At 44.6% G+C, this 25860-nt stretch overlaps 1 protein-coding gene across 4 annotated transcripts in view; it reads left to right on the top strand.

Moving 5' to 3' along the window:
* Positions 1-20762, top strand: part of LOC129719112 (titin) — a 145435-nt gene extending 124673 nt beyond the window's left edge. For all 4 annotated transcript variants that reach the window (XM_055670511.1, XM_055670512.1, XM_055670514.1 and 1 more), the window contains exons 4-7: positions 9428-9780; positions 9840-9987; positions 10050-17190; positions 17257-20762. In XM_055670511.1, coding sequence (XP_055526486.1) covers positions 9428-9780; positions 9840-9987; positions 10050-17190; positions 17257-17356 — 7742 coding nt within the window. In that variant the 3' untranslated portion in view covers positions 17357-20762. The remainder of the gene's footprint in view (positions 1-9427; positions 9781-9839; positions 9988-10049; positions 17191-17256) is intronic.
* The last annotated feature ends 5098 nt before the right edge of the window (positions 20763-25860 follow it).

Genomic DNA, 25860 nt, shown 5'->3' with positions numbered 1-25860 from the left:
AGGAGTTCTGACTCTAGACTTTGCATTTAGAAGCTCAGAATCCAGATTGGATTTCGTAGACTTATGCCCGGCATCTGGGTTTCAAATCTTATATGCTGGGCTCCGAGCTCCTAAGTGAGCTCTGGATTTGGATTCAGGATTAGGGTTTGCAAACTTTGAACCCTGCTTCCTGCGGCCCTAAATTAGAGACTCTAGGCTTTGAAATGGGCTCTGAGATCTAGAGTATAATTTATAGTTTCAGAATCTAGACTTTAAGTCTTGAACTACGGACTGTGAAATTAGGATTGACATTTTATTAAGACTTCAAACTGGCAACTACCAGCTCCGGTTCTGGGTTCAATCTTCTGGATTTTGAATTGAACTATGGATTCTTCTAAACTTCGAGTGACTCCAAATTCTAAACTCTTAATTGGCCTCTGGCTTCTTGAGTATTGTGTGGAACCTGGTTTTGAAACTCGAGAAATCCTCTGGATCCTGCATTCTGGATTCCGGATTATAGACTCAACTCTTTGGACTCAGGATTCTTTGTTGTGATGTGATTCCAAGGTCTGGGTTCTAGACTTTAGACTACCGGATTCCAATTCCAGACTCCATTTCATACGCTCTGATCAAAACTTTGGAATCAGATCTTGATTTTCGATTCTGAATTCTTTAGTCTGGACTACAGTCTGTAGACTGTAGATACCAAATCCTAATCTCTGAACTCTGTACTCCGGCCGCTGCGCATTTTTAACTCCGAACCCCAACTTCTAGACTAAAATCTGATGTGAACTCCGGCATCTGAGTTCATATCTCTAAGCTTTAGATTTTGCATGTTGAACTCCGAGCTCCGAGTTCTTTATTGACTCTGAGCTTTACACTCTGCGAACCTAAATTGTGGACTCTAAATTGTTGATATCTGGAGTATGAACTCTGGTTTTCAGAACTGAAACTTAAAATCTTGATCTCCAGACTCTACATGTTAGACTAGATTCTGAGAGTCCGTACATTATATTAATACTGTACTGCGAGTTTGAGCAACTCTGAGCTTTGGTTTCTGGAATCTAGCTCCTAGATTTAAGATTGGACTCTGAACTCTCAATGCCGAGTTACTCCAAACTCTAAACTCTGAAGTGGAATTTATATTCTTCAGTCTTGTGTGGAGGCTGGTGTCCAAACTCTGAACGTTTTATGGACTCTGCAGTAGAGACTGAACTCTGCATGAGGATTTTGGTACGCAAACTTTGAACCTTGCATTCTGCGGCCCTGATTGGTAGACTCTTGGCTTTAGAATGAACTCTGATACCTGAAATATAACTCTGGATTTGAAAATCTAGATTTTGAAATTTGAACTCCGAATTCCGAATTATGGACTGGATTCTGGAATATTTGCATTTTATTTGGACTGGTCTCCAAGCTCCCAACTCTTTGGTTTATGGACTCTAGATTCTAGAATATTGATTAGACTCTGGACTTTCGACTCTGATTTCTTCCAAACTCTAAACTATAAACTGGACTCTGGATTTCTCAGTCATGTGGTGAAATTGGAGTCCATACTCTGGACGTCTTCTAGACTTTGCAGTAGAGACTGTACCCTTTGGACTCCGGAATCCAGAGTCTTTATTTATTCCTGGACGCTGAATCCTTCACTATAGACTCTAGACTCTGGACCTAGAATCCAGTTCTAGAACGCTGAAAAATATGATTTGAATTCTAAATTATAGACTCTAGATTTTTCACAGGATACTAGAAGCTGAATAACAGACTTTTGATTCTGATTGCTTCATTCAGATTGTGGCCTCCTAAGCTCTGTTCTAGACTCCGGGTTCCAGACTCTGACTTTGAACTGCACTTTGGACTATAGACGTTGAAATTCTACCTGTGGACTTTAGACTTTGTTATTTTTCTTTGTTATAGAATTTTTCAGCTGTTGGACTGGTTCGTCTCATACTGATATAGACTCTAGTATTCTAGTTTTTAATCTAGAATCCTCAACTTTTAACTTTAAAATCTGAACACTGAACTTTGGACCATGAACTGGACTCGGGCTCTGGACTCTGATATCTGTAATTTTATTCCTTAATTTCGGCCTGGATTATAGACCCAATTTTTTTCTCTGTGGACTCATCACTGCGACCAGGTGTTTTCTGCACTCCGCACTTCATATTATTGGCAGTATCACTATTGAAGTAAGTGATACGCTTATCATTCATATCCGTGCTTGTGTGTAAGGTTTTTTCTTTCCGTTTCAAGCTTACTGCTCTACTATACCGAGGATTCTCCACTGTGGTTTTAGCTCTGAATTTATTCCTGAACGCTGTGAACTCTTCACTATAGACTCTGGACTTTTAATTGGATTATATAATCCAGAATCTAGTTCTAGAATACCAAATTATAGGATTTGGAATCAGAGCTTGACTCTAGATTCTAAATTCCTAAGTCTGGTTGTGGCCTACGATATCTGCAATCCTGAACTCTGCTCTAGGCGTCTGACTCTGGACCTGGAACTGAACTCTGGACTAGACTTTCTGTTTATCTCTATTATAGAGATTTTCAACCTCCAGACTGGTTCGAATGGTTCTAATGTAAACTCTAAATTCTGGTTATTAATCTCTTGACCCTGAACTGTAAATTTCAGAATCTGTACTCTGAACTTTGGACTTTAATTAGATTTTCTGTTTATTTATTTCCTTCTACTTCATCTGACTTTACAGGTTCAAAGAAAGGCGATCGGGAAAAGCCATTGTATAAACTGACACATTACTTTCGAATACTAAAAAAATTGGCACAGCGATACTGACATGGTTTAGTAGAATAGCTCGTGGACTTCGTCGAATTGCCGACATAATGAGGTTATCGGTTCATTTAGTCCGTTCTCGGGAACTCCAGTCTCAGCGGTTCCCTCCGACGTAAGGGAAAGTCAAGAAGTATGCACCGGATGTGGTTTTTAGCAATGTTCCACGGTAGCAATATGAGCATTTCTTCTGGGTTGCTTTACACCGACTAATCCAAAGATCCGTGTAAGTAGTCCATACTACACACGCAGTCTCGAAGGGAGATCGTACTGAAGCTCCTTGCAGTCCTCAACGTTCCTTTGAGGTGTTATATTTTCAAGTCGTCAGCATACATTAATCGTACTATCGGAGCAAGCAGAATATGTCGTTGAAAAGTATTAGGAGTAATAGTGGACCAAGGTTGCTGCCTCGGGGAACGCCAGAGCTGTTTGTTAAGTAACCGGAACCGCCGCTGCAATTTCAACGCAAGGTGTGACTCTAGTCAACGTGTAAAAAATGATGGGCTTCCTAAACGGCGAAAGTATATACTGTGTCGATTTGATCACGATTTTCAATATCCATCAGCCAATATGACGTAAACTGGGCAAGATTTTCACCAATAGATCACTCTGGAAAGAATCTAGTAGAGACTGAGCTCTGGATCGGGATTCAGGCTCCCAGACTTCGAATTCTGCACTCTGCGGCCCTGAGTTGTAGACTCTCGCTTTGGAATGAACTCTGATTTCTCAAATATAACTCTGATTTTTAAAGTCTAGGCTTTAAAAGTTGAACTCCGGACTCTGAATTTCGGATTGGATTCTGAGAAATTTTACACTTTACTAAGACTCCAAGTCTCCAAGCTCGCGACTCTGAGCTAGGGCTTGTGGAATCTAGCTTCTAGATTTTGAATTTTGAATTACTCCAAACTCTAAACTTTTAACTGGACTCCAGATTCTTCAGTCTTGTGTGGACTTCGGACGTCTTCTGGATTCTAGATTCTGATTCGGAGACTCAACCCTTTGGACTCTGGATTCCATTGAATTTATTCCTGAACGCTGAACTCTTCACTATAGACTCTGAACTTGCAACCTAGAATCTAGTTCTATAACGCTATGATTTGGATTAAAAAATCTAGACTCTAGTTTTTGCTTAGGATACTTAAAGCTGAACAACAAACTTCAGATTCTGAATGTTTTGTCTGGTTGTGGCCTCCTTCATCTTCAATCCTAAACTCTTCTCTAGCTCCAGGCTCCAGACTCTAGAGTTTGAACTGTACTCTGGACTATGGTCTATAGGCCTTATTTTACAGTTTCCAAACCATGGAGTCCAAACTTTTAGACTAAACTCAGGAGTCTAGGCTCCTGAGATTAGAAACCAGAGACTGGACTCTGGTCTCTCAACTCTGAACTGGAGACTGGATTATTCAGTCTTGTGTGTGAAACCGGGCTTCCAGACTCTGGACGTCTAATTCTGGATTCTAGATTCTGACGATCCCTTACTGTGGTATGAAATCTGGATTTATTTCTGGACGCTGAACTCTTCACTTTAGACTCTGGACAACCGGATTCTAATTTTAGAATTTATTTTCTTCTACTCTAGAATCTATTTTCTACGCTCTGAATGAGAAAAGAAATATATAGACTGTGGAATCGGAACTCTAAATTTGGATTCTTTAGTCTGGTTATGGCCTCCGGTATCTTCATTTTTCTAGACTTTAGACTCTTGATTTTGAACTGCACTCTGGACTACAGACTTTGACGAACTTCGGACTGTATATTCCAGACTTCTTTTTATCACAAAGATTTTTGGCATCCAGGACTGGATCGTCTCGCTTCAATGTAGACTCTGGATTCTGGTTTTTAATCTCTTGACTGTTCAGAATCTGGACTCTGAACTTTCTATTTCTTATCTGCTATACAGTCTCAATGAGGGACGATGGGGAAAAGCCTTTGTCTCGTTTAGATTGCATTGGGTACCGGAAAAAGAAAAGCCAAGAAGCAAACGTTTTTAGGAGTTAGGGTAGTGGCCCGAAACTCTCCGTTATTCCTAACTACAGATTCCAACTGACGTCGTTTCAGTTTGTTTTTTTTTCAGATGATGATGAAAAAAAACTAAGACAGATAATTAAATCTGTATAAATTTTCCATTAATGGTAATTATTTTATCTTATTTGCAAAAAAAATCTACGCCCTTGCGAGCGGCCTTCCGGCGGACGAAAACATGCGTGTAAGCATGTTTCCAAGCACTTTCTTCGTTTTTTTTTATTAATTCCTCCTCCGTTTTCGCGACAAAATTGTTGGAATAGATCTTGCGCTCCAAATTTGCCCAGAAATTCTCAATGGGACGCAGCTGGGGGACGTTGAGCGGATTCGCCGAATCGGTACCACATCAATATTCAGCCGTTCCATCTCCTCCAACGATCGCTCCGAGTAGTGGGCCGAAGCCAAACCTGGCTAGAACACCGTGTCTTCGCCCTTCTGGTATTTCTTGATGAACGACGCAACTTTGTACTTTAAATTTCCCCGTTCACGGTCAGCCCGGAGCGAATGAAGAACTTAAATTTCTTGGGGAACTTAAATTTCACCTCGGAGTTCACTTCCTTCGTGGAAGTGCACTACGAAGTACCCTGCCAGTCGTTGCCATCCAGGGTGGTGAGATAGGTCTCGTCGTCCATCACCACTGCCACGTCGCGATTCATCGGGAAAATCAACTTGACCATCTTATTCAACCGCTGTCGCTGCGTCGTTGTCTGCAGCTCCGAGACCAGTGGACGGGACTGCCGCTTCCTGACATGTATGTCCATGTTCTCCAGATACTTTTTCACTGTTTTACAGCATGCGCCAACCTCCCGGCCAAGTGCACGCAGCGATTTAGCCACTTTTGCCTCGGTCTTCCTCTTCAGCATTCTTTGAAGCTTCTTGTCCCTCAGGGTCGTTGGCCGTCCGGAACCGGCATTTCTCTCAATGCTGTAATCGTTGTCCAATAATGTCAAGATGTCAACGTGCCGCACGATGTCCGTTTTTGACGCGGTGAGGTACGCGCACACTTCTGAACGGAGTAGCTTCACTTTTTTCGCCATCACAGTTAGAGTTTGACTGATAGAGCTGTCAATTTTATTTTTGCTAACTCATGGGTTACTATGATTGATGATGCATGGGTAGTTTCGTCAGTGCGATTAAAGGTAAACCCATGAAAAATGGGCAATTTCCGCCCATTTTTTTTACCGCAAACGTTAATGGAATTGAAGACACATAAATCTTCAATTGATGGAGTATTAAAGGTGCCTCAACAACATTTAGCAACAATTTTGCAGCGAATACTACTCTGATGGAATCACGCTTTCTATTCCAAGAAGTCTGCACCGGATGTCGTATTGTGGCATGTTAGCTGCGTTGTTCTACGGCTACAATCTGAGGGCAAATCTCATGCATTTCTTCTGGAAACCGGGCAAGTCACGAGGGATGATCGCACCAGCGATCAGTACAATTACGCATTTGCAATTACGTCAGAGTAATGATTGCGAAAAGTGAGACTTGTGTTCAGCCGGACCCCCAGATCCTTCATTGAATCAACACGCTCAAGTTGAGTTTCTCAGGCACCAATCTTAGAAGAGATCGATCATCCACCGAAGTTTCTTGCAGTTCTTAATGGATGTTCCGTATGATGTAATATATTTCCAAGTCGTCAGCATACACTAATCGCACTCCATATGGGAGCAAGCAGGGGCGTTGAAAAATATTAAAAACAACAGTGGACTAAGGCCTTGGGGAACGTCAGAGCTGTTTGTAAACGGCCCAGTTTATCAGTGTTCAATGGTCAACACGGTCGAAGGCGGCCTTCAAATCAGTATATACTGTGTCGATTTGATTGCCATATTCAACATGCTTCAGGAAATATGAAATAAATCGAATAAGATTTGTATCAATGGATCGCTTGGGAAAGATTCCGTGCTGGTCCAGTGAAATGTATGATTCTCCTGTCAGAACCCAAAGTAGTTTGAAACCTGCACAAAGCGATGTAATTCTGGATCTGACTCTGATCTCTGCGACCCTAATTCTGGTGGAATTTGGACTGGATACTTTATTCCAAACTCTGGATCCAGTACCTAGGAACTTAACTGGATGCTGGATTCTGTAGACTGGTATGAAACCTGGTTTCTAAACTCTGGGCTTTAGACTCTAAATTCCTTTGGTTTGAAGTGGCCCCGGCATCCCTAAATCGTGAATGCTTTTCTAGACTCTAAACTGTTCAACTATCTTTTGAAAATCATTCTGCTTATATTATCTAAAGTAAATCATACTCTTTTTTTATATGTTATTTTTCCATTCTCTATGTTTATTTGCTTATATTTTGTAACTATTTTGGATTTTTGTGTCTATTTTCTCAGGATTATTGCTGTCCCGTTTTTAATTTTTTTTAGGCTCAGTTTAGCTCAATATGATTCTATTTCAATTTAGTTTCAGCAAAATTTTAGTACAAAATCCGAATTTGTTTCATTGAGATTTCATCCTTATGATTTCATTTTTATTGGATTCACTTCTTGCGTATCAATTTAGCCTAAATTTAGTTCCATTTCGCCAGAAAAGTTTCAGTTCAATTCCACCTCCATTTCAGTTCAGATGCAGACAATCTTCGATGGAACGACTCTTGTATGCCATCCGATTTCACGAGCAGAAACTTTTTTTGCGGTTTCCACCCTGCAACCCCGCCAATAGAAAAGTTCTAACGATGCTCATGATTAACAGTATTGTTTTTCTTTCAACAACTAATCATCCCATCTTGCTCTTGCTCGAAAACAGCCACGGCCTACTGTTGCGTGACACAACCGCTGCTGGCGGACCTTGAACAAAAAAACAGGCGCTCTGCGAAAAGAGGAAAAATAGCAAAACATAAAACAAATCACTGCAGAATCTCTGCAGATTCTTCCACCTTCTTCTATTGCGCGCTCTCGGGAAACTATCGCGATGAAACCGATCCGGCTGCTGCTGCCATCATCTGGCAGCCATCTAAAGTATCACATAAATCATTATGCAACTTTTTTTTCACTTCTTCTGTTTTTGTCTTCAATCTACGCTGTCCCTCGCCCTTCGTCCGTCCGTTACGAGCGGTTAGTTCCGCTGTTGGTGCGAAGCTTCCGTGAATCGGTCCACCAGATTCCTAACCCCAAAAAAAAAAACCCACAAGCAGAAGAATGGAAAAACTTCCAGAAATTGAGATTTCACACAACCAACCGCCGGTCGCTCCGTGGAATCCGCTTCATTCTGACAAACAAAGCAAGGTGTCTGCATCATTAAAGTTTGCCCGTTTTTTTTCCTCTTACCTTTCGTACCTGAGAGTCTGGTTGGTGTCGACCTAGCTCATTGCCAAGTTCACTACCGTTATAAACTAGTTCCTCCTCCTCCTCCTCCGTCCTAGGTCTGCGCCTTCGACCGAGTCACACCTGACTCGTCCAAGGAGGAAGAAGGCACACGCGCAAAGATGCACACGCAGCAGCAGCAAGACGATCATAAATTATACGCCCTACTATGTAGATTTTATTCTGCTCCCGGCGGAGGGAGAATGCAGAAATTAAAATCAATGTCACGCCATTCGACGGCCCCTCTGGAAGCGACGACAGAAGCAATTAAGATCTGGCTGCGTTCTCGCTCGAATCTAATTTTCTTCGAACGAAAAATAAATAAACAAGCCACTCGGCGTAGAAGATTCTCGGCCAACAGGGGAGAATGAATATTCATCTAGTATCGTTTACTACTTTGATAACGGTTTTCCCCGGGAGAATCTGGTTTAGCCAACTAAAGGCGTCATAAGTTTAATTTCTTGTGGGAGAGAGGGGGTGACGGCGACGTCTAATTATAGCAAATTTCTTGTTTTCATCCCGAAAAGTAAACATCTCATCGTAGGCTTCGACAACAGACAAAAAGCGGTGGTGTAGCACACTGACAGAAGCAGGTTTTAATGCAATCCGATAAAAATCTCCCCCCGGTGCGCTCCCGTGTGAAGGTTCCGGCAGAATGTAAACGACACAAACCTGATAGCCATCTTTAATTCATGAGACCTGTGTACCTACCTGGAAACAACCGAAATAATGACTGGATGGATCCCAGCGCTCCGATATGGGCCCTTAATTTTCCTTCTCTGGCACTTTGTTGGCCACATTCTGACCGTTCCGAATCCGCTGCTTGACAGACTAGTTACTAACGGTTACTCTTCTTTCTTCGCTGTGGAGAATGGAATGGAAGAAACGAATCGGACCGGACGGATGATGGGGATGATGCATCATCCGTCCGGTAGGTCGCTCCCGTAAGCTGGCCCGAAAAAGGGATGATTTATCTCGATAATTAACTTAGCATCTGTGTGCATTTTGCCACCAATCGCCCCCGACAGCCGCCGTGGACGAAACGTAACGCAAACAAGATATGACAGAAATGATTCATAATTTTTTGCTATTTGCCAATTTTCCTTTTGTGCGTGTGTGGTTCGTACCTTTGTCAAAGGGATGGAAGGAAACAGGGTCGTAAAAGTCTGTTTCGGTAACAAATTGAATCGACAGCCGGATTGATGGCTCTTTTTTTTTTCGCAGAAACTTTCACTGGGAATTGTGGTTTTATGAGAGCAGGGTTTCATGACTTGTTTATGTTCTATGTTAACGTTTTTTGTTTGTTTTATCTCTTCAGCACCTATGTACGAGAGCGATCAGACTGACTTAGAGAATTCCGGCGAAACGATGGGCTGTTACTACAATTACCATCCCTACAGCGAAGGCGACCGCATTATGACGAAGGAACCCTGCCTCAACTGTACCTGCCACGATCGTATGCTGATGTGTTACCTGCGGGTATGCCCCTTCACGAAAGCGATCGGCCAGAACTGCACGATGGAGAAGCGCGAGGACCAGTGCTGCCCGGTGATCAAGTGCCCCGAGGTCGAGGTGGTGGTGGACCATCAGACGACCCCATCGACGGCCGTTGGCGCCCCCGATCAGTACGGTTGTATGATCGATAACCGATTCTATCCCGACGGAGCTCAAGTAAGATTCGCTGAAGTGTTCTCAGTGTAAGTAATTTAACAACCTGTTTTATTGATTAGGTGCCATCAAGCCCCCATAAGCCTTGCGAACTGTGCTACTGCATTCATAACATGACTACCTGCGTGATGCAAGAGTGTACGTTACACATCGACGGATGCCAGCCAATCTACAACCGGGGTGTGTGCTGTCCAGTGCGATACGATTGCGGTAAGTTCCTAGTCTAGATCAAAAGGAAAGTCTTCACTAATCTCCTCCTTATTGTTATACAGACCACGAGCGAGATTCTGTTCCACTGCAGTTGGAGGACGAGATCACCACGACGGTACGCCCAACGCCTGGCTTCATCCTGCCGACTACGATGTCCCCACCGGTCACGACGGACTGCGTCCATAACGGCGAAGTGTACGCGGACGGTGCGCTGATCACAACCGAAAAACCGTGCGAACACTGCTACTGCATGCGTGGGGACATCGTGTGCGCCGTCCAGGAGTGCGGAACCCCGCTGGAGAACGAAGGCAAGAACTGCAGAGCACTGCCGCCAGCACCGGACCAGTGCTGCCCGGATACGTACATGTGCGACGGTGGAATGGACGCCACGACGATCCAATCGGACGAGCAGCTAGCGGGAGAAACGGCGACCACAGTCAAGGCACCGTCAGCCGTTGCTAGCGACGAAACAAAACCGGAGGAAGAGGAAGACACTCAGCAACAGCACGTACCCCACGAAGGAACCATGGTTGATGATAGCACCGACAGCGAGGAGGACGACTTCCCCGCGGGACCTATCCATCACGACGTTCCCACCAGTGATGATGATGATTCGGAAGAAGCGAAACCACAAGCTCCGATCGAGGCAGTTGCAGATGAGAAACCAACGGCAACTACGACCCAACCAAGTGTTGCAGCTGACGAGAAGGAAGCCACTACCCAAAAACAACCAGAAGCTCCTTCCGCTGAGGAAGAAAAACCAGAGCTAACGACAGCAGCTCCGGCGGAAGCGGACGCCAAACCAGAACCAGAAGAACCAATCGTCAGCCACGATGTGCCAGAAGAATCAGTCACCACCGAGCGTCTGGCTGAACCCGAAAAAGACTTAGCCGCACCAACCGTTGCCAGTGAAGAAGACTCCGCCACAACCGTAGCACACAAAGAAGCGGACGCTGAAGCTCCGGAAGCCACCACCGGCTTCGCTTTTACCGCCACTGACGAAGATGTTGCTCAAACAACGGTAAGCCATACCTACCTACCTCCGCTGCAGGATTCGGAAACCACAACCACTCGAGTAGCACCAGAAGAAGCCACTACCTCCGCTCCAGCTGCCGACGAACTTCCAGTCGAATCGGAATCCGACCAACCGGAAGCTTCCGCCACCACCTTTAGACCACTGGAATCGACTACCTACACTAAGGAACCGGCCCACAAGTACGAAGACAACCAGCCCGAGCAGGACTTCGTCGAGCTTCCGCCAGCTGTCGTCGTAACTGAACTCCCACCAATCCCATCCAGTGAGACTCCCACCACTGCCAAACTACCAGAAATGCCCGAAGAGGAACCCCAAACCAGCTACCCTCTGGAGGCGGACTCACACGTTCTAGATGACAAGGCAAGCTCAACCACCAGCCCTGCCGCCGATGTTCCTGCTGTGGAAGAGGAAGACGAAAAGCAGCCCGATCTAGACGAACCAGTCGAAATGAACACCGTCATCCCGCTGGAGGACGACATCAAGAAACCCGCCGACGATATGTTCCCCGCTGCCATCCCCGGTGAAGGTGACTGCTTGGTAGATGGTAAGAGCTACAAGAACGGTGCCTCCATCCCGGCGAACAGTAAGTGTCAAGTGGCCTGCAGCTGCGCCAACAGCATCGTTCAGTGCGAGATGGTTCAATGTGCCGCCGCTCCAGCCGACAAGGACTGCGCTCCGGTTCCGGCCGCCCCTGGTGAGTGCTGTCCGACGTATAAGTGTAATGCCGTCGATTCGGACAGCTCGGATGAATCCCAGGTGCAAGACGCCAAACAACCTCAACCCGCGGAAAGCTCATCCACGGAAAGCTCATCATCGTCATCCTCCTCCAGTGCCGACGAAACAGAAGAATCCAAGGAGGAAGACGAAGAACAATCGGAAAGTGATTCCACCTCCGACGACGAGTACGACAGTGGTGAAGACGAGACCTCCAACCAGATCCAGGACCAAGCAGCACATACGACGAAGCGTCCACTGGTGCCCTCCACAACCGCCAAGGTCGAACAGGATGAACCTTCGAAGAGTGAATCTGATTCCGAAAGCGATGAAAGCGACTCCGAAGAGGAAGACAAACCAGCTGAGGCTACCACTGCAGCACCTGCTGCTACTGCTGCTGCTGAGGAACCAGAAGCCACCACCCCGGCAAAGGTCGAAGCAGAACAAGCCCCCATGGACGATGATGACGCCGAAAAACAACCCGCTGAACCAGTCGCTCCAGTAACAACTGCTGCTGCTGCCGAGGAAGAGGTTACTACTGTTGCGACAGCCGCCGATGAAGAGGAATCAAAACCTGTTGCCCCTGAAGTCAGTGACGAAGTCGTTCAACCCGAACTACCAACCGAAGTGACAACGGTGAAAGTTGCAGTAGCTGATGAAACGGAACCAGAACTGACCCCGGCCAGTGAGGCTGATGAGCTAGCTGCCCCTGTCGAACATGACGAACCAACCGCTGACGATGAGAATGAGATCCAAGAAGTTCAAGCAACGACCTCGCGAGTACAGGAACCTGCCGCCACCCAAACTGTCGAACGAGACGAAGAGGAAGAGGTGTCCGCTACAACCGCAAAGGCCGAAGAACCTAGCTTACCTGCTGCTGCAAATCTACCAGTTGCCACCCAGGATGAGGAACAAAAAGAAGAAGAAGAAGTGGAAGCAAGTCCAGCTACGACTGCCCAACCTGCTGCTGTTGCTGCTGATGCTGAACCAACCGCTGTCGAGCAAGATGTTCCGGAGGAAATAGCACCAGAAACCCCAGCCACAACTGTCGCACCATCCGCGTACGCGGAAGAAGAAGAAAAGGTCAGTCCTGTCGAACAGGACGCTCCGGAAGCACCCGAAGAAGCACCAGCTACCACCGCCCAACCTGCCGCTGCCGATGAAGTTGTACCAGCGGAGAAGGACGAAGTCCCAGCACCAGTTGAACATGATCTACCGGAGGCCCCAGTGACGGCAGCTGAAGCTGCTGAAGAAGCTACCACAACGGTAGTCCCATACGATGACGGCATTCGATTCCCCGTAGATGAAACCGAATCCGATCAGGTACCAGAGCTGACGAAACCTGTCGTCGCGGATGAGCAGGAAACCGTACCAGAGCATGACGATAGCATTCACTTCCCCGATGAAGAGGAAGAAGATGATCACGAAACACCAGTGCATAAGCCCGATGTGGTTGATGATCATGTACCCGGACACGTAGGTCATGAGGAAGAAGCGGAAGAAGAGGAACCGAAAGTAACCACCGCTAAACCAAGTGAGGACAAATTACCAGCGGTGCAAGAAGTAACAACGGCCGCAGCAGCGGAACCTGAGCACGATGCAACGAGCGCACCAGTGAGTCACGACGAATTACCGGAAATGCCAACCGAAGAACCACGGCCCCACGTGCCGCTAGAAGCGGACGATCAAATCAAGGAACATGACGAAGAGCATCCGGCTACCACCGTGCGAGTTGAAATGGCTCCTGTAGCTGCCGATGAGGAAGAGCAGAAACCGGTCGTCCAACCTGCTGCTGCCGAGGATGAGAACGTGAGCTCAGAAGAAGACCAAGAACACGTTCCGGTAAGCCACGATACCGGCGCCGAAGACGAAGACAGTGACGAGGACACGGCTCACGTTCCGGAAGTATCGGCTCCAACCTCGTACGAAGACGAACACGACGAGGAAGATAAACCGACTGTCACAGAGGAGCCAGCTGTTGTGAGCGATGAGAAACCAGTGAAATCGGAAGAGAAAGAGGAAAAGAAACCAGTTGAAGAAACGCCTGCAGTTGTGACGAGTGATGAAAAACCAACTGAGGAAACACCGGTGCCAGTAGAAAGTGACCAGAAACCGGTTGGCGAAGAGGAAGAAGAAGCGAAACCCGCTGAGGAAGAGACTCCAGCAGTGGTGAGTGATGAAAAGCCGGTTGATGAGGAGGAGGAGGAGGTAACGAAACCAGCTGTTGTGAGTGACGAAAAACCAACAGAAGAAGAAGCGAAACCAGAAAGTGATCAAGGACTTGACCAGAAGATCGACGATGAAGAGAAACCTGCTGAGGTTGAACCTACCGTGGTTGAACACGACAAGGAAGAAGAAACGACTGCCGTGAGTGACGAGAAACCAGAGGTTTCAGCGGATGAAGAAAAGGCACCAGCTCTTGATGAAGAAGTTCCAGCAACGACCTTCGCTCCTGTGCAAGATGAGGTTAAACCCGAACCGGAATCCGATGTTAGTCAAGCTCCAGTTGTGGACGAGAAGGAGGAAACACCTAAGCCAGCAGTGGTAGCCGATGAAGACACGACTCCGGAAGATGAACTGGAAAAGGAACAACAAAAACCAGTGGAAGACGAGGAAGAAACGGTTGTCACTACGGCTGCTCCGCAGAAGGATGTAGAAGAACCAGCTCCAGTTGACGACGATCACGTACCGGTTGAAGCTGACGAAGAAGAAAAACAGCCCACTACAGTTGCCCCAGCTAAGGACGAAGAAGAAGCACCAGCTGCTACGTCGGCTCCTGCCAAGGATGAGGAAGTACCAGAAGCTGACGAGGTAGAGAAACCAGCTGAGGAAGTGGAAGACGAGAAGGCACCAGCTACTACACTGGCACCAACCAAGGTAGAAGATGAGGTGACAGAGTCAGCCGAGAAAGAAGAGGAAAAACCATCTCCAGTCGCCGATGAACAAGAAACAGCTGAAAAACATGACGAACAACAACCAACAACCGAAGCACCTGCTGCTGCTGCCGCTGATGATGAAGTAGTGGAAACAGCTGAAGAGCATAAACCAGAGGCTGACGAGGAGGAGGTGAAACCTACCGAAGCACCAGCTAAGGATGAGGTAGAACAAGAAGAAGTCAAACCAGTTGTTAAGCCAGTTGAACCAGTAGAAGCTGAGGAGGAAGTCCCTGAGTTGGATGACCATGGCCAGGAGGAAGACGAAGAACCAACGGAGGTAGAACCAGCCGGCACAGCTGACGAAGCAGAGAAACCAACTGCAACTGATGCTACGGTAGAGGAAAAACCAACGGCAGCACCTGAATCCGACGAAACTGAACCGGAACAAGACAAACCAGCTGTAGAAGCTGAAGCACCGGAAAAACCAACCGAAGCTCCAGTTAGTGCCGATGAAACGGAGAAGACTACCGATGCTCCAGTGACGAGCGACGAGGAGGAGCAACCGAAACCAGCTGTCACTGCGGATGAGGCCGTACAACCAGAGGTAGAACCAGTTGAAGCCGACGAGCAAGAAGAAGCCAAGCCAAGTACTGTTTCTGCACCGGTTGCCGATGAAGAGAAACCAGAGGAAGATGAGAAAGCTCCGGTGGAAGCAGAGGCTCCAACTACTGCTGCAGCTCCAGCTGCATTGGACGAAGAAACGAAACCTGAAGCTGATGAAGAAAAGGAGGAAGAAAAACAACCTACGACTGAGACTCCAGTGAAGGTCGCCGATGAAGAAGAAGCTCCTGCGGCTCCTGAGGCTGATGAGGAACAAAAACCGGTCGAAGCTACTACACTGTTGGCAGCCGTCGAACCAGAACAGCCAGAAAAGGAGTCTGATGAAGCAGAAAAACCAACTCCCGAAGCTGACGATCAGACGAAACCCGCTGTCGCTGATGAGGTAGAAAAGGACCAGGAAGTCACTGAGGCGCCAGCTGCCGTTGCCGATGAGGTAGAAGAACACAAACCCGAAGAACAGGAACCAGAGAAACCAGAGCCAGTAGCACCGGCTGCCGATGCCGAGGAGAAACCTTCTAGCACTGAAGAAGAGGAACCTGTCAAGGTGTTAGATGAACTTCCCGCAACAACCGCCACTCCCGTCGAACAGGACAGTGAGGACGATGTCGGCAAACCTTCACTCGAGGAGGAACCATCACAAGCTCCAGTTCAGCCAGCTGAAGACGAGGAGGAAGTACAGCAAACCCCAGTTCAACCAGCACAAGAGGATGAAAAAGTGGAAGCTCCCGAAGTGATTACCCCAGTTCAGCACGACACAGAAGAAGCAGAAGAAGATAAACAACCGGAAAAACCCGAGCCTGTGGAAGCTGATGAGGAGAAGCTTTCTGAGCCAGTTACTACTGTGGCACCTGCCGTTGCTGCTGCAGATGAAAAGGAAATGACAGAGGCACCAGTTGAAGCACCACTTGAAACTGAAATAGACGAACCTGCACCGGTACCAGTGAGTGACGTTGAAGAGGAAGCTCCAGAACCGACTACAGCCAAAGCTGAAGAACCCGAAGCCCCAACGACCAGCGCTCCTGTTAAAGCCGACGAGGTGGAAAAGGAGGCAGAAGTAACAACACTTGCGCACGAAGAGCCCGCTAAGGAAACAACCGTCGCACCAGCATCAGAACCAGCACTTGAGGACGAAAAAGAGAAAGAAAAACCAGTTGAGTCCACCCAGGGCGAGCTTCCCAAACCGAGCGAAGAAGAGACTCAAAAACCAGTGGATGCTGATGAGCCTAAACCTGAGCTTCCAGCGGAAGAAGAAGAGGACACACAACAGGTGGCTAAACCTGTATTCGATGAGGAAGCTCCAAAACCAGCCGCTCCCTCAGCCGAGGAGGATGAAGACTCACAGCAAGCGGCCAAACCAGTATTCGATCAAGATCAGGATAGCCAGAAACCTATTCCAGAGGTGCCAGTCGAAGACAGCTACGTTCCACCGAGCTCCACTGAAAAGCCCGACCAATCCGAAACCCCGGGACCATCGTACGGACCTCCTGGTTCTCACTACGACAATAACTACATGCCACCTCACTATCCACCGGTGTCGTACGAGGATGACTACGCGGAAGAGGAAGACCCGACGGCATTCGGGCCCGGAACCTGTCGGTACGGTGGCAAACTGTACGTGTCCGCCCAGCAGATTCCCCGCGATGACCCGTGCGATTTCTGCTTCTGTTTCCGAAGTGACATCATCTGTCTGCAGCAGTCCTGCCCACCGCCGATCAGCGGCTGCCACGAGGAACCCATCTCCGGCTTCTGCTGTCCACGGTACGAGTGCCCCGTCTCGATGGCTACGGTGCTCAATGTGACGACCAGTACGACCACCACCACGACCACCCTGCCGCCACACTTCCTGTCACACGCCTACAAGGGCGCTGTAACGAAGCGGGGTTGCCAGATTCAGGGCAAGGCGTACAACGTCGGCGAGACGGTTTCCTCGGCCAGTGGGCCCTGCATGCGATGCACGTAAGTATTTTCCACGTTGCTTTTTGGAACGAAGTCTTGACATTTTTCGTTTTTTTTTTTCAACAGGTGCGGCGGTGACGGTCAGATGAAGTGCGAACCGAAGGCCTGCAGTCCCGAACCGATGCTGCAGCAGATGATCGCCGTGGCCGCCTCCCGACGGAGATGAAGGGACTACTAAGTCGAAACAACCAACGGATTGGGATGTGCGAGAGATACACAAACACAGACATACAGAGAAAGAAAGAGCGAGCGAGAGCGAGAGTGAGTATGCGAGATTGTGAGTAAATTCAACTTAGGAAGGTAATCTCGAGCTAGAACACTTTTTTTCAAAACGGGAGAGACAAAGTGAGAAACTTGTAAGATAAGACGGGGAAATGCCAACTTTCGCGCAAAGTGACGGAAGTGGCCATTTCGATGGTTAAGTAAAACGGAAGGGAAAGAAGAAAGGAGAAGAAACAACAAAACGTAAGAGACATCACACGAAACAAAAGTAGCTCACAAATCCATACAGAAAGAAGCATATTGTCACGCACACACACACGCAAACATACGGACAAAGAGTTCAGAGACAACGATTTTTTAACGCTGAATTAGCGGGCAGCCATTTTGTGTTCCACACCGCAAAACCATGGCTGACTGCAATGAGGGCGATGAATGGGAACTTAAAGACCTTTTTTTTGAGTTTTGTGTATAAAAAATTGTTTCACAACAATACAACAAATTAGCAGAAACAAATTAGACAAAACGTCGGAACGTGATCGTCGTGTCTCAAACAATTACTTCTAGTCTCTCTGTTTTTTTACATTTACAAATAGAAGAAAAAGGACAAGAAAATAACATAACAACAACAATAACAGTAAAACCCGCGTTACGAACAAAAAAAAACACAAACTCACATTGACATTGAAGCGCTGATTATTTTGTCTTTATGTAGTTGTTTGTTGGAAGAACGCGAACGCGATCAGTAACAAAATCACAATCGAAATTACGATCCTATTACAGCATCACATACACATCGAAATGACAACCCACATCCTCACACACACACACCCACACACTCAGAGCGCTCTTGTAAGTGTAAATTGAACCTCAACGTGAATGTTATTTTTTATGCTTGGATATGAATATGCATTTCCGTTTTTTTACGTGTTAAATTTATTGATTTTTGATGTAACAATCGTGTAGTAATCCAGTAACAATAGTGTATCACACCGGTAAGAGGTGCATCGACTCGCCCCTCGTAACTTTAGAAAAATTGCTCACAAGCGACCAAATTTTTATTCACAGCAAAACAGACGACGAAAAACGCTCCCCGAATTTTCGACCGACAGACTGGCAGCGCGCGTGACAGGTGACATTTCAGACGTGTCGATGATCAATGGATTCCGTGGACGTCTGAATTTTTCCATAACTTCCACTGAACTCATTAACTATTGACAGTGTTACCGGCGTCTAGCCGTCTGCTAGCTAGGAAAACAGACACTTTCGTTTTTAAAACTGAACACAAACGAGGACGAAAGATGTGATATGTATTTATAGAGAAGACAAAAACATTCCATCTTTATAGATTTTTGCTTCGATTTCCAACCACAAAAAAAACACACATAGACAACCCCAACCTCGTTTGGAGCCAGTATTCATTCAACAGCAAGCAGCAGGAATTTACCTTTTTCCGACTCTCTGGTCGTCTCTTGATTCTTTTTTTTTTGTTTTTTGTTTGTTTGTTTCGAACGGTGTTCCGTTTGTTTTCGCACTTACCCAATCGAACCAAGTTTGGTTGGAGAGAGAAAAAAAAAACAAATATTTTATAAACCAAGATCGCGATCGAGTCAACTGGCAACCACACTCAGACACGCACACACACACGCGTGCGTGTGTTTTGAAGGGGGGCGAGCAGAGAGCGTGAAAGATGTAAATATTACTAATTTATAGCGAAAGATTTAGAGAGCGAGAGATCATCCGATGACACTAGTAGGGGTTTTTCTCTTTTCAGACTTTGTCGAATGAACGAAATTGTTCGGAAATAATAACAAAAATAAAATAAAAAAAAGGAAGAAACCACATAAAAAGAGAGAGAGAGAAAAAAGAAATATTTTTATCTTAGTTTACGTGTTTCTGTCACTTCTTTTATACTTGTATATTTGCCATAATTTTAATCAGTTTAATAATCAAAATGCAATTTTTCAAAATAATTTTGAAGGAAACGAGTTAAGCAATATTGCACTTTAGGAAAAAAAACCCTCCCGTAAGTAAGAAAGGAATAGAAAACATTTAAATAAACAAAAAAAAATCCAAGCGAATATTGACTATCGATTAAAATGTATTACTTAGCTATTAATTTAATCAAAGCAACCCATACTTTATAGTAGAACGAACCGCAAAAAAAGACAGACAGTCGCCAGAAAAGTAGTAGAAAAAGAAAAAAAAACATCATTTCTGCATGTAAAAAGTATTGAAAAAAAATCACAATCGGATCGACCCAGAATATTAAACATTAAACGGAATCGAAAAAAAAAATCAGGTGACGTGATGGCAGGAGAGCGAAGAACGCGTGAACTGGAGCGACGTTAAGCTCGCCCGTGCTGTACTTTCTTACCCGACCTGACTCCGGAGCCGGGCTCCGGTCGTCGTGCCAACACCAGTGAGAACCTCGAGATTGTAATTTATTAACTAACTTTTAACATTAACGTTTTTTTTTTTGCTTCAACGGTTCCCGGGGGGTCACTAAACGCGCACCCGCTGAGATGTACTTATAGTATCATAGTACTCGTATTTTGTTTTTAGAACTTTGACCAATCCTCGATAGACACTGTGAAAATGAATCATGTTACTTTCGCTTAAGTTATTACACGTTAGAAGAAGAATAGAATCAAAAACTGGAAAACAAACCAGGATAACGGTAGGAAGCACCCCTAGTTTGCCTCCAGCTGGTATCCTTCTGCGCGATGGCCTCTTCCTGTGTCTATCGAACCTTTTAGAGAATTAACCCTTGCTTTGATTTAATAACTCGTTTGAAACCCCAGTAGTGGAGCCCGCCACAGGCGGGAAAGCAACACAGCACGGCGGCGACCAGAAATCTTGCTCAAGTTCAATTTTTAAGTTATTTAATTTAACAAAAAACATACAGACTCAAAAAAACACACACTCATCCAAGCAAGTTATGCTCCGGTCGAAGCTGAATGAGAGAGCACGTATAAAACATGAAACAAAAAACAAAACGGACACACCTCAAAGTTTCCTTTCCCCGAAACGGCGAAAGCTAAACAAACACACACACACAACCCTCGGAAGAATAAACTCCATTTTCTTCGAACGTAGAAGAAAATTAGAATAAAAACAACGTGCGCTCGGACAAGCATATGACAACAATTACACAATAGCCAACAACGCGAGCGAAACCGAAAGGAGACACTAGAGACAGATTGACAGATAGAAAGAGAGAGAGAGAGAGAGAGAGAGCGCGCGCAACAAGAACGCAAGAATAAAGAAGAATTAAAAAATAAATCAGGATATTTTTAAGTGTCCTTTTATACTGAAGAAAAATTTTTACGTAAAAATTGAATAAAAAATAACTGACGTGTTTTGATTGCCAACGAGGATCCGAAATCATTGCCCCATTTTTTCCCAAGAAGTGCTGTCTGCTAATTTTGGTTTGAGCTGCTGTTTGTTTTGAGTAAACATTTTTAATTTGAGTACATTTGCCATTAGAGGTAAGTAATTTTTCATTGCTGTTCAGTTCCCATTTCAGATTACTCAGCCTACCGACTTGATTCCACCGACAGTTTAATTCAGAGACACATTTTTTCTTACCATTGCGCCAATGCAACTAGCGGCGGGTGTTGGAAACTAGTTCAAAGTAAGGTAACAGAATATTATTTTACGGAGCTGCTCTTACATTTTCCCGCCAACATTCCCGCAGTTAGTAAATGAAATAAAGCCATAGTGTTAAATAAAAGTTACAGAAGTTCTTACGAAGGTTTTCGTAACTGCGCTATCGTCGAAAAATATCTTCCGGATGAGCTACGACGGCGGATAGTAATACATAAGGATAGATCGCTAACGGAAATCGTAGAGACGTGGGCGATGATGGAAGGCGCGACCAGCAGATCAAGGCTATTGATTCATTGAAAACACCTGATCGGGCACAGAATAAAGAAGAGAAGATTTTTCAAGTGAAATTGGAACACAATACAAAGTACACGAAGCTGTATTTAAATCGAGGTTCATCGCAAAATGGAAAAACTTCTCGCAATTGTTCTAAGCCCAGAAAGCGATTTGTTACCTGCTACTGTTGTGGAGTAGCCGGTCATTTGGGAACATTTTGCCATTTGTGTAAAAAAGTTAGGCATTTTGAAGCGGTGTGTCGAAAGCGTATCACCGAATCAGCTTTCGCTTCAGGAATAATGAAAACCAAGAAAATTCGCCTAATTGAAACCAGCGACAGTTGCGAGCTACTACAGATAAATTACCTCAGTTATAAATCTTCAGTGTTTTCAAGTGATTTGAAGGTATACTACTGCTTTTACGATTGTAGGCGGAATTTCTCTTAAGTTTGGTCGACTCGAGATCCGATAATAATGTGATTAATCAGGAGGCCTGGCCTTTTTCAAAACTACAACGTATCAAGTTTATCAATATGATGAAAAGATCGGGACAAATTATCAAAGGTTATGGAAGTAACCTTATAGTATTTTTGTAGAACATTTCGACTTTCTAAAAAATCGTTTTCAGGTTGCTCAAACGTGGTCAAATAGGTCTAACGAAAGTTATAGGGTAAAAGGTGTGCATCACCAAATTATGTTACAAAGGTTGCGTGAATAGCAATCTGCCATCTGACGAATTCCTAGGGTGGTCGTATGGGTCTAGCGGAAGTTATAGGGTAAAAGGTGTGCATTTTGTCAGAGGTGTTACAGAAATGCTCTTGGTGATGTTTGAAACACGAAAAATACCCATCACCAAACTATGCTTTTTAGTTAGCGTGCATAGCAATCTGCCAACTGACAAAATCCTAGGGGGGTCGTATGGGTCTAACGGAAGTTATAGGGTAAAAGGTGTGCATTTTGTCAGAGATGTTACGGAAATGCTCTTGGTGATGTATAAAACATGAAAAATACCCATCACCAAACTATGCTATAAAGTTAGTGTGTATGGTAATCTAACATCTGACAAAATGCTAGTGTGGTCGTAAAAGTCTAACGGAAGTTCTAGGGTAAAAGGTGTGCATTTTGTCAGAGGTGTTACAAAAACGCTTATGGTGATGTATGAAACATGAAAAATACGCATCACCAAACTATGTTACAAAGCTTGCGTGCATGGCATTCTATCATCTGACAAAATTCTTAGGTGGTCGTATGGGTTTAACGGAAGTTATAGGGTAAAAGGTGTGCATTTTGTCAGAGGTGTTACAGAAATACTCTTGGTGATGTTTGAAACACGAAAAATACCCATCACCAAACTATGCTGTTTAGTTAGCGTGCATGGCAATCTGCCATCTGACAAAATCCTAGAGTGATCATGTGGGTGTAACGGAAGTTATAGGGTAAAAGGTGTGCATTTTGTCAGAGATGTTACGGAAATGCTCTTGGTGATGTATAAAACATGAAAAATACCCTTCACCAAACTATGCTATATAGTTAGTGTGTATGGCAATCTAACATCTGACAAAATTCTAGTGTTGTCGTAAGGGTCTAACGGAAGTTATAGGGTAAAAGGTGTGCATTTTGTCAGAGGTGTTACAGAAATGCTCTTGGTGATGTTTGAAACATGAAAAATACGCATCACCAAATTATGATACAAAGGTTGCGTGCATGGCATTCTATCATCTGACAAAATTCTAAGGTGGTCGTAAGGGTATAACGAAAGTTATAGGGTAAAAGGTGTGCATTTTGTCAGAGGTGTTACAGAAATGCTCTTGGTGATGCATGAAACATGAAAAATACGCATCTCCTAACTATGCTATAAAGTTAGTGTGCATGGCAATCTAACATCTGACAAAATCCTAGGGTGATCATATGCGTGTAACGGAAGTTATAGGGTAAAAGGTGTGCATTTTGTCAGGGGTGTTACAGAAATGCTCTTGGTGAGGTATGAAACATGAAAAATACCCATCACCAAACTATGCTAAAAAGTTAGCGTGCATGGCAATCTGCCATCTGACAAAATCCTAGAGTGATCATATGGGTGTAACGGAAGTTATAGGGTAAAAGGTGTGCATTTTATCAGAGGTGTTACAGAAATGCTCTTGGTGATGTATGAAACATGAAAAATACGCATCACCAAATTATGTTACAAAGGTTGCGTGCATGGCATTCTATCATCTGACAAAATTCTAAGGTGCTCGTAAGGGTCTAACGAAAGCTATAGGGTAAAAGGTGTGCATTTTGTCAGAGGTGTTACAGAAATGCTCTTGGTGATGTATGAAACATGAAAAATACGCATCACAAAATTATGTTACAAAGGTTGCGTGCATGGCAATCTGCCATCTGACAAAATCCCAGGGTGGTCGTATGGGTCTAACGGAAGTTATAGGGTAAAAGGTGTGCATTTTGTCAGAGGTGTTACAGAAATACTCTTGGTGATGTTTGAAACACGAAAAATACCCATCACCAAACTATGCTATATAGTTAGTGTGTATGGCAATCTAACATCTGACAAAATGCTAGTGTTGTCGTAAGGGTCTAACGGAAGTTATAGGGTAAAAGGTGTGCATTTTGTCAGAGGTGTTACAGAAATGCTCTTGGTGATGTTTGAAACATGAAAAATACGCATCACCAAATTATGTTACAAAGGTTGCGTGCATGGCATTCTATCATCTGACAAAATTCTAAGGTGGTCGTAAGGGTATAACGAAAGTTATAGGGTAAAAGGTGTGCATTTTGTCAGAGGTGTTACAGAAATGCTCTTGGTGATGCATGAAACATGAAAAATACGCATCTCCTAACTATGCTATAAAGTTAGTGTGCATGGCAATCTAACATCTGACAAAATCCTAGGGTGATCATGTGGGTGTAACGGAAGTTATAGGGTAAAAGGTGTGCATTTTGTCAGAGATGTTACGGAAATGCTCTTGGTGATGTATAAAACATGAAAAATACCCTTCACCAAACTATGCTATATAGTTAGTGTGTATGGCAATCTAACATCTGACAAAATGCTAGTGTTGTCGTAAGGGTCTAACGGAAGTTATAGGGTAAAAGGTGTGCATTTTGTCAGAGGTGTTACAGAAATGCTCTTGGTGATGTTTGAAACATGAAAAATACGCATCACCAAATTATGTTACAAAGGTTGCGTGCATGGCATTCTATCATCTGACAAAATTCTAAGGTGGTCGTAAGGGTATAACGAAAGTTATAGGGTAAAAGGTGTGCATTTTGTCAGAGGTGTTACAGAAATGCTCTTGGTGATGCATGAAACATGAAAAATACGCATCTCCTAACTATGCTATAAAGTTAGTGTGCATGGCAATCTAACATCTGACAAAATCCTAGGGTGATCATATGCGTGTAACGGAAGTTATAGGGTAAAAGGTGTGCATTTTGTCAGGGGTGTTACAGAAATGCTCTTGGTGAGGTATGAAACATGAAAAATACCAATCACCAAACTATGCTAAAAAGTTAGCGTGCATGGCAATCTGCCATCTGACAAAATCCTAGAGTGATCATATGGGTGTTACGGAAGTTATAGGGTAAAAGGTGTGCATTTTATCAGAGGTGTTACAGAAATGCTCTTGGTGATGTATGAAACATGAAAAATACGCATCACCAAATTATGTTACAAAGGTTGCGTGCATGGCATTCTATCATCTGACAAAATTCTAAGGTGGTCGTAAGGGTCTAACGAAAGTTATAGGGTAAAAGGTGTGCATTTTGTCAGAGGTGTTACAGAAATGCTCTTGGTGATGTATGAAACATGAAAAATACGCATCACAAAATTATGTTACAAAGGTTGCGTGCATGGCAATCTGACATCTGACAAAATGCTAGGGTGGTCGTAAGTGACTAACGGAAGTTATAGGGTAAAAGGTGTGCATTTTGTCAGAGGTGTTAGAGAAATGCTCTTGGTGATGTATGAAACATGAAAAATACGCATCACCAAACTATGCTTTTTAGTTAGTGTGCATGGCAATCTGCAATCTGACAAAATCCTAGGGTGGTCGTATGGGTCTAACGGAAGTTATAGGGTAAAAGGTGTGCATTTTGTCAGAGATGTTACAGAAATGCTCTTGGTGATGTTTGAAACATGATAAATACGCATCACCAAACTATGTTACAAAGCTTGCGTGCATAGCATTCTATCATCTGACAAAATTCTAAGGTGATCGTAAAGGTCTAACGGAAGTTATAGGGTAAAAGGTGTGCATTTTGTCAGAGGTGTTACAGAAATGCTCTTGGTGATGTTTGAAACACGAAAAATACCCATCACCAAACTATGCTTTTTAGTTAGTGTGCATGGCAATCTGCCATCTGACGAAATCCTAGGGTGGTTTATGGGTGTTACAGAAATGCTCTTGCTGATGTATGAAACATGAGAAATACCCATCACCTAACTATACTATAGAGTCAGCGTGCATGGCAATCTACCATCAGACAAAATCCTAGGGTGGTCATATGAATATATTGGATGTTATAGAGTAAAAGGTCATCGGTCGAACCAATCACAAAACAACAAAAA

The sequence above is a fragment of the Wyeomyia smithii genome, chromosome 1 (assembly GCF_029784165.1).
Source record: "Wyeomyia smithii strain HCP4-BCI-WySm-NY-G18 chromosome 1, ASM2978416v1, whole genome shotgun sequence".
NCBI classification, from domain to species: domain Eukaryota; kingdom Metazoa; phylum Arthropoda; class Insecta; order Diptera; family Culicidae; genus Wyeomyia; species Wyeomyia smithii.
The sequence above is the reverse complement of the archived record's forward strand: the minus strand, read 5'-3'. Positions and strand labels throughout refer to the sequence as shown.